This window comes from Poeciliopsis prolifica, unplaced genomic scaffold, assembly GCF_027474105.1.
Source record: "Poeciliopsis prolifica strain line A6 unplaced genomic scaffold, Auburn_PproV2 SCAFFOLD016, whole genome shotgun sequence".
Classification (NCBI taxonomy): Eukaryota; Metazoa; Chordata; class Actinopteri; order Cyprinodontiformes; family Poeciliidae; genus Poeciliopsis; species Poeciliopsis prolifica.
This window is the reverse complement of record NW_026562391.1, coordinates 10,726,146-10,735,919: the sequence shown is the minus strand read 5'-3', so window position 1 is coordinate 10,735,919 and position 9,774 is coordinate 10,726,146. Positions and strand designations below refer to the sequence as shown.

Here is a 9,774-nt window from a genome sequence, read left to right as displayed (position 1 = left end):
TTAAATTTAGCCTATTGATGCAAGCTGCATTCCACTCACAACAGAGACAGAGACACACTCACAGTTTGGCTTTAGTGTCTGTGAGCGTGAAGATCAGCAGAGATCACACCACTGACCCCCTCGTCTCCGTGTCTCCCCTTCAAGGATACGGGCTGCACAGCAGGGACACAACGACAGGTACGGGCGCGTCTCAAAAAGGAGCTCTTCAATAAGAACTAAAATCAATCTGCAATAATGGAGAGTGGTGCTTCAGGGGGTTAACATGAATCCAGCTGTATGTGACATTTAAGTTGGGTAGAAACTAAAGGCAAATTTCCAGATTTTACGTCTTTTTTTTGTTTTTGTTTCATCTGCTCATTTCACACAGCTCCAGACTTACTTGCTGTTTTGCATGTAAAATGTTTCTTTAGTTACAATTCCTGTAAATGAACACAACAAAGCATTTAACTATTATTTAGCTATTTTACAAACTAGCATTGAGTTCTGTAGTCGAATAGCAAAATGAAAAGATGGACTTCACCAACAATGACCTAATGTTTGAACGCTTCTGTTGGCACTGGTGGACATGTTTTATGCATGGCAACTTACACAAACTTAGGGCACAATTAATCCTTGACCTTTCAGACTGGTAATTTAACCTCTAACAAATTTAAATGAGCATGTCGCTGAGTTTAGCTTGCAGTGCCACAAAAGAAGATGGAACTGAAATGTGATTATATAGATATTAAAAGCTTTATGTAGATTCTATTATTGTAAAATAGCAAACACTCTAATATTATGAGATATGCTGACAGATTGATTTTTTTTTTGCAATCTGCAAAATACTGATTTACTGTATCAATACATTTTATAAAAGTAAAATGAGAAAGAGCCTTACACTGTATGAGAGCTCGAGCAGAATTAGCTTTGGGGGATCACTCACTTTTTCAAGTTCAGATCAGAAAGTTCCTCATTTTCTTCTTCTTAAAACATATTATAAATTTAAACAAGTTTTAAGTGGGCTTTTTATTTAGTTTATTTTGAGTAGTTTTTTTTTAATTCTGGAGTTTTGTTTAAGAGAAAATTGCATCAACATGAGAAGTTATCATTTTAAAAGTTTTTGCTTTAAATTGAAGGTAAAGCCTAATTAGGCTCAAAATGAGAAGAAAAGTATTGTGCTTTACGGTAACCAGATTTATATTTCTTTTATATACCAGGGACCAAAGTTAATTTTGCATTCAAAGGCAACCATGGACAAAATTTCAATGAATTCACCGAAATTGATTGAACATTTCAGCTCAGATTCAACCACAATAATTCATAAATTAGCTTTAATTCATGACTTTGTAAGCATTTGAGTTACAACCAAATTTCATTTTCCTTAAACTGGGGTAAAATAAATAATTTTTCATGTGAAAAATTGTAAATTATTTGAAGTGGGACGATGTATTTGTCAACCTTTCCTCTGCACATTCAAATAATTTTAAGACCCCAGGTACCTCAGCAGTGTGAACTGATGCCTTAACCTTGAAAGTTTCTCTCCAGCCTTTATGCATCTTTCTTTATGGTGACATCACTCCAGCACTTCAAAAATTTGTATTTTTCCAAATTGGAAAATTATACAAAACTTAATTTGTTATTTTCATAAAACCCAAGATGTAGCACAGAATTATTGTCTTTCTTTGCTCACTCACGACAGCAGACTCATCTGTCCTGTTAAAGGCTCTTTAATGTTCTGCATGTCTCTAGTTCGTAGCTAGAGACACGCAGGAGCGAGAGGAAGAGGCACGCAGACGGTGTGTGCACAGCGCTCCATGTTGCGATAAGAGGTCAGAGCAAAACAGCAGCGTTCAAAATGTCAGGGCTACTGACCAGTGTGATCCATAAATACACTGGGATGATTTATTGTGAAGCCTGCCTAATCCGTTGTCGTTGTTCTTTCACTATAGGCTATTTCTAACTGGGTGGGAGTGTTGGTGAAAGATGGGACGGGAGCTTTTTCAGAGCAACTGTGAAGCTGACTGGGGAACATGAAGGTCTGCAACAGCTGGGGCGCATTCTGTCTGCGCACGTGAATGAGGAAACATCTTGTACCCAAAAACTAAGCTGAAGCACAGTGATGGCTTAATTTGGAAACGGGACTCGAGATAGAAATAGAAACTGGGAGGGTTTTGATAAAATTTTATTTGGTTAAAATTTAAATTTTGATAAAAGTCATTTGAAATTCAACTAGAGATAATTTAGACAGATCTCAGCACAGCTTAATCCAAAAAACTTTTAAAATTCACCCAATAAATGACTATGAAAAATATTTAATTAGCTGTAAAGTGGAAGCAAAATTATGCAATGCTTTCAAAAATATTTTCACACAAAAACCTGAAAAGTTCTCCATGCACATTTATTTAGCCCGCATGTGTCAATGCTTTATAGAAACACATTTTACAGCCTATATAGCTTGAGAGTGTTTGGGATCTGATTTTACCAGCATTACATATCTAGACAGTAAATTTCTCCCATCTCACTGTGTAAAATCAGTTTTACTGACATTGGATAGATTGTTTTTGTGAAAATCAATTTGAAATCTTACCAAATATTTGTCATTTATTCGCATCTGAACTTTGACTAACCCCTTCCAGTGCATAAATATATTTGATTCAACCCAGTTGTTGGTTTGGCTGCACATATTTGTTCTTTGATGGAAGGTCTGGAAGTTCATTATCTATCTCCATGTTTTGTCATGAGGGCGAGGCATTCAGGGTCTTTTGTAGTTTCGGTTTTCCACCAGACACACCCAGAGCTGGGCTGCAAAGTTTTACTTACTCAGTTTACACAAGTAATATTTCTCTTGTGCTCCCAAAAGTAGTTTTACTTCACCATTCAGCTCCCTTACTTGAATAATTTTGATGTAAGGTTTTGAAGTTTGTTTTGTAAAGAAAAAAAAGGAAGAAGTTTGTTTAACTTGTGCCTTAATCAGAATTTAATAAAGAGGTTAGGAAGTTTCAGCATTTTTTTATATTTATTATTTTAAAGTGTGATAATTTGTGCGACTACATGGTTTCTACAAAATGAATCAGACATTATGACAGTTATTCATCAATTGAGTAGTGTTTCCACTATATTTTATTATATTTTTGCTTTTACTTAATTTAGTGCTGCTCTTAGTTTAGTACGGATTTTGAAACTGCTGGCCAGAAAAGCTATATATTATTATTTTTTAATGTATCTGGAACAAACTTCCAGAAACTGCAAAAGTAGTCAGATACCAAGTAACTTTAAATCAAGGCTACAAACTCATTGGTTTGATAAATGATAAGTACAACCTTTCATTACTTCTCTTTATTTTGCCACTGTGATACAATGTTTCTTTCTTTTTCTTAGTTGATTGGATTTTTCATGTGCAGCACCTTTAACTGCCTTGGTCTTGAAGTGTGCTATACACATAATCCTTGCTTTTAATTTGGGATAAATGTAACTTTTGTTCCCACACACAATTCAAATTTATCTCATTTTATTCCCTGGTCCTTCATTGAGTTGCAATTCAATTCACCCAGAAGGTATTTTTGACTGATAGTTGATCATTTCCTTGGTTTATGCTGTTGTCAACCACATCTGTCAGGTGTTGGCATAATGATCTGCTGGGAATATTATGTACAAAATCAATGAACAAATTCTTTTGGGTGTCAGGAGTCATGGACCTGGGAAAGAAGCTCAGCACTCCCAAAGACATCATGCTAGAGGAGCTGTCGCTGCTCTCCAACAGAGGTTCTCGGCTTTTCAAAATGAGACAGAGGAGGTCTGAGAAGTACACATTTGAAAGCATTCAAAACGAAGCAAACACTCTCCTGAATGTAAGTCCGCTTCTTTTTCTCTAAATCTCTTTAAATGATTAGACAGAATCCAATCTTGTCTACGCTATGAATTTCTTGTGTAGATCTGTGTAGGGGTTTTTTTCCTTTCTGTTTTCTAAGTGAAATATGCTCTTTGAGATAAAGTGGTCGAACACACAGGCAATAGCTGTGACAAGCTGCAGCTGTTTCATCTGTGAGGCTGCTTAGGCACTTAACTTGAAGAGCTGCTACCATGTTTATCAGTGCATGATGATAAGCTGTGGGGCTGGAACTGGTCTCTTGGTTTAATCTATAGAAATGAAGCCACGAAGCAATGCACATTTTAAAATGTCTGATACTATAGCCTTTTAGAAGTTACCTAATGTGCTGTTTTGCAGAATGATATTTTGAATCAGAACACACACTCTGTGGAAATTAAGGTGGAGCCACCAGCAAATGGAAGCGCTGCAAATTCAGCTTCGGGTAATTGTGCACTTCATTACGCCTGTTTCCTTACATGTGGATATTAAAGACTTCAGCTTGCACTCAATAATAGCAACAACATTAATAATCACCATCACGAGCAATAACATCATCGAACACAAATGATTCAATCCAAGAATACTTTTAAATATTTATAAAAAATAAATATAACTGACAAAATAAGTGTGATTGAAACAATAACATAAATTATTATCAGTTTTATCTGGTTTTATTTTCTGACAATTGATTCATCTTAAGGCTGTCCATAAAGGTGATTTAACTGGAGAGTCCTACTTATTGTTACCATTTTTAAAGCCCTGCAGTCCTTTTGCAATGCTTTGGTGAAGCCTTAACTCATTATACAATGAGCGCACACTTGAAATGTTCTATTTTAAGTTGCCACTGTAGCTATTTTCATCTCATCCACTTTGAAAATTTCAGGCTGCAGAAAAACAGCTCTGAAAAAAACAAAAAGTCCTTGTCGGCAATCCAAACTGATAGATCAGCCTGTTGTGATATGAAAGCAGTTGTCACATTTGTCTCTCTTTTTCCGCAAACATGGCTGCAGAAAAGCTGGACACCAGGCCTGTACATAAGACTTATCACTCACCGTGGGAACAGGTGATCCTTAGCGACCCCAACCTCGCTGAATCTCTGCAACTCCGAATGCCAGAGCCAGAGCAGCGGCAGGAGCTCCCTGAATATAAATGCTTCAACCGGTGAGAAAACTACAGTAAATTTATAAATCCAAAAGGGAAGGTTATGGCATGCAAAGCAAACGGTGCGTCGATCTGAACTGCAGGGTCGCCACTCCTTATGGTGGTTTTGAAAAAGCTCCAAGAGGAATTACATTCAAGCTCGCTGAGGTGGACCTGAACCCGCCGCAGTACCAGGAGCTGAGCGATCCCCAGGCCAGGCGGCCCACGTTCAACAGGACGGCCCAGGGGTGGATGTCTGAGGGCAGTCATCTCATCCTACCAACCATCACCATGGAGTCCTTCAGTGTGCCGGAGTCTGATGACCTGTAGAGGATTCTACTGGAACATGGGAACACAACGCAGCCTTTAGTGATCAAGATCAACCTGCAGAACGGGACAAAGGAGGGGAGCCTATTAGTCTCACCACTGTAATTTCTTTGCAGCTTTTAATATTATAGCCATTGAACTTGACAGAGAAGTTAACTTACCTTTTTTCTGACAGTAGTATTTATTTTAATGACGCATTACAAAATTTACATTCAATATCCGTAAGAAGGCTGTAAATAAACAATATTCAAATGATAAGATGAATATTTTATGTACATAACATTTGCACATTTGGATATACGCTCTGTACAATAAAGTCATCATCATCTATCATTTAGTGGAAGTTTTCAGGGGGCGGGAAAAGTATATAAAAGTATATAATATGTCTTCAACTATGACTCCTGGATACAATTAAGCACCAAAGCAACATCAAAATGTTAGATTAGATTAAGATTAATCTAATAAGTGTTCTGAGTAAAAGCAGGACGTATATTTCCTATCGTCTTGTTCATCCAGGTCCTACACACCGGGTAGAGCAACCTTAAATACAAGTTCATTACACTGGATGTGATTTACAGGAAACTAAACCAAAGGCCAAAACGCGAGAAAGTAAACAGCAATATGATAAACAGCAGCCAGGTGCTGCTAATCAAGTGCACTTCAGTGTCAGATCAACAGCATGTGTCTATGAAAGGAGAAGCTTTGGGGGCTGAAATGTCTGCAGCACTTTTAACACAATGTGAGCCTGGAGTAAGGAGCAATCTGGAAAATATTCCAAACAGTTTCTAGTGTCCACAGTAACAGACATCCAAGGTTCCTCTGTCAGATGAACCAGAACATAAAAAAATGGTAAAACTCCAAAGAGCTTCATCATTGACTCCACAGGCCTCATTTGACATGTTTGGTGCTGAAGTTTTGGACAAACTCATTAGAAAACCTTTGAACATAAACTTAGTTCTGACCTTTACAAGAACAGGCGAAAGGCCATAAATTATCACACAGATTTCTAATAAAGTAGTTATTTGGGCAATTGGATTGTGCAACAGGCAGTGATTTTTGTTGTGCATTTCTGCTAGTTCAGAAATGTTCTACTAAATTTTAAGACTTGTTAATCAGATGATTATTTTGTGTTAAAACGCAGTAAGTTTTCATCATTGTCATACTGTATATTGTATGTACTTGAGCCATTTTGTTGTCATGTTCAAAACATTGTGTCTGAGTAGTTCAAGCAACAATAAAGGATTAAAATAAGTTTATTTTAGCCTCTTTTTTAAGTGCAAAACATTTGGTTCTTCAGATGAAGTCTTGTGCCTAATGTGGGAAGCATTTACCATGAGCAAAATTGTATTTATCAGGGTGGGTCAATCTGAAAATCAATGATGAAAGAAGCATTTAACAGCAAATCTTTTAACATTTTGTTATGTTACAACCACAGATTCAGTGTATTCTATTGATATTTTATGTAACAGGCCACCATAAAGCCGTGTATAACAATACAGTGAAATAAAAATAAATTTCAACATTTTTCACATATAAATATCTGAAAAGGGCATGTGCGGATATTTATGGTACATGGTGGAAAGCAAACATAACCACAATAAATGTGGTTGTGCTGAGAGTCATTTTTTAATAATAAAATAGAAACTTTAGGAATCTACAACAAAAACTGACGAGTCTGTAGAGACTGCACGTGGATTCTGCATCTACATTATGGCTTAGCAGTTCACAGAAACCTGGAAAAAAATTAGAAATAAAAATAAAACAGACATATCTATCTCCAAAAATAGCCTTTAGAACATCAGTATTGACTTTGACGCCTGATCTGAAAAGAGTTCTGGTGTTCCGCATCCGGCAAGACAAATATCAAGAACATTTTTTCCCCTTCTGCAGACTTACTTTATAAATAATATAAAAACATCTCTTTATGTGTCCCAGGGGAGGTTTCAAGGTTTATAGCACTAACACATTTGACGTTATAAAAATATGCAGTGTCACTAAAATAAGCCGACAAACTCTTTGTGCTGTTTTCACACATCCATTCCTCCCTGCAGATTGCACATACTTGTCTCTTCCACATAAATGTTTCAGAAGGAAAGAAAATATTGTACGTCTTCCAATCTTTGAATAAATATAAATGTTTCTGGTTGGTTTTTGTTCTCCAGCAATCCCAGACACTGTTGAAATTGACTTGGACTCCAAGATAGTTTACGTAAAACTAAATGAGGGCATCAGCAAATTGGCCTCATATTGATTTATGATTTATTTTAGTTCTCACATCCCACCCTTTTGTTGTTAACTAAATGACTAACTCAGTTCAACTCATTCAATCTTAGTTTTTACAAAAATGACTTTGGCTCTGATTTTTTTACAGCCCTTTCTGATCCCCACATATGCAAATGTGCGAAAGATACAAAACTAGAAACTAGAGTTTCACGTTTAATTATATGAAGACCTAAACTTTAACGGAATAAATGGGGGGATCTGTTGAGATGACAACCCTTAGTTCTGCACCACGGTGCTGGGTATTCTGGAAGAATAGCAAAACCAAAGCACTGATGTAATGAAAATTGTGAGAAGAGTGTCCCACTCAATAGTTTGAAATGCAACCCTTACAAGATCAAAACATCGACCTTCACAGAGATTCACCATGCAATCTAAGTGCACTTGAATTTAATTTAAGGAGAACTTAGAACCTAGCCTTTAGTGGGTTTAGTCTTTGGTGGGTTGAGTAGGCCTAATCAAAACTTTACGCAAATAAGAGCACCGCTATCCCGACATGTTTTTACTCAAGTAAAAGTAAAGAGTAGCTATCCAAGACATTTCTGAAGTATGAGTAAACAGTATTTTGTATGGTTATTTAAGTTGTGAGTAACTAATAATAGTTTATTTTATATTTAAACATGACAGACAGATAAAAATATTATTAGCAAATTCTGGTAGTTTAAGATGACAACAATTATCAAATTTGGGCAGAAGGAACTTCAAAATATTCTCTACATAGAAGTCATAAAACAAATACAGCAGGTGGGGTGTAGCTGTTAGAACAGGACAAGATACCTCTAATTATTATATCTACTGTTTATTTTATTTTCACTTGATCTCAAATGGCACAGCAGGCTCACCACATAGAAATAACAGACAAATTAAGTTGGTGTATAAATAAGATGCCTCACCTCAGCATAAGCTACATGTGTGTTTTTGTTGAAAACGTCATTGTTAAGGGAAGAAAATGTAATTCATTTAAGAGAAGCAATACTTCATATTAACTTTACTGAAGGAAGGGTAAAAAGTAAAGTGTAATAAAGTTAAATCTAGAATCAGATTTTTCTTTTTCAAAAAGTTACTCAAGTAAATCGATCATATTTGAGATGAAAAGTTGTTTCACAAAACTATGTTAGTCATAAAGAAAACCAAAAAGAAACCAAAGAAAATCACATGTAGTTTTCCTGGTGCTTCAGGATTCTACAACACTTTCATATAAAACCACAACAGAATCTACAGATTAAGTTCCCAGGGTCCTGTTAATTTTACAAGCTACTGTGTTTACCTGGGCACCACTTTTCACCTTTCTGTATCCTTGTAGTTTTACGGAGAAGCACCAAAATCTGTTTGAATAAGACACACAGTTCAGTGGGACTATTGCTGACTGCAGCTTGCATCAGCTTCTTTCAGTCCTCTTGTCTCCACTTATAACCTGCGAAGCTCTGCAGCCTTTCCCTGCCAGGCTCTCCATCTGCCCCATATTTTCTTTTTTTTTCTATCTTTCTTTTTTTTCTTCTTTTTTTGCAATACTCTATCTTGCTTACTGCAGCATCAGAGTCCCTCAGCTATCGACAGTGCACATTTACAAATTTCAAAAGCTCAATAGAAAATTGTGATAACAGATCAGCATCTTTTGGGCTTTATGTAACTTGTGATATAATTTGTATTTTTTATTTTTTTTAAATGCATATTTATTGCTCTCATCTGTTTATACCTGTTATCCACTTCTCCCTTAAAATTTGAATGTCGATTTTGACGTTTCACTGAGAGCCTCTCCACCAAACAGGAAGGGGTTAGTCCCCACAATGCTGCATGATTATGAAACCAGTGCGGTCATGTGATGTCTTCTCTCATCACCATCATGACAAGTTGGAAGTCTGACCTTCCTCCGGCTCTCAGTTTTCCATGCAGGGACTGAGGATCGCAGTGGAGCGGCAGTGCACCTGAGGCGACACTAGGGGCGGAGTTTGACCTCTCCAAATTTCAAAACATCACTAATCCGCGTTGGACATTCTGGCACAGGCCAAGCATCGGTACAGCATTTTCAGAAAGAAGAGAAAAAAAAAGAAACAGGAGGGAGAGAAATTTCGTGTCCTACACGGTCGGCACCACACCGAGGCTGGGGAAGGAGGAGTTGAGAATCCTGCACGGATAGTACCGCTACATGCGCCCCGGATCCCACATCTGCAGTGATTTCT

General features: G+C 36.9%; 1 protein-coding gene across 1 annotated transcript; it reads left to right on the top strand.

The window, feature by feature from the left end:
* The first annotated feature begins 63 nt into the window (after positions 1 to 63).
* On the top strand, positions 64 to 6,570 carry myoz2b (myozenin 2b). The gene is made up of 5 exons (XM_055041747.1): positions 64 to 177; positions 3,664 to 3,827; positions 4,205 to 4,289; positions 4,858 to 5,008; positions 5,092 to 6,570. Exons 2-5 carry the CDS (start codon positions 3,669 to 3,671, stop codon positions 5,315 to 5,317), a joined length of 621 nt encoding a protein of 206 aa, XP_054897722.1. The 5' UTR covers positions 64 to 177; positions 3,664 to 3,668; the 3' UTR covers positions 5,318 to 6,570.
* Positions 6,571 to 9,774: the final 3,204 nt, after the last annotated feature.

Excerpts from the sequence above, each read along its gene's own strand:
- myoz2b (XM_055041747.1), top strand. The coding sequence starts at position 3,669 with ATGGACCTGGGAAAGAAGCTCAGCACTCCCAAAGACATCATGCTAGAG. Across the intron at positions 3,828-4,204 it reads AAGCAAACACTCTCCTGAAT|AATGATATTTTGAATCAGAA; the intron begins GTAAGTCCGCTT and ends GCTGTTTTGCAG. Across the intron at positions 5,009-5,091 it reads GAATATAAATGCTTCAACCG|GGTCGCCACTCCTTATGGTG; the intron begins GTGAGAAAACTA and ends TCTGAACTGCAG.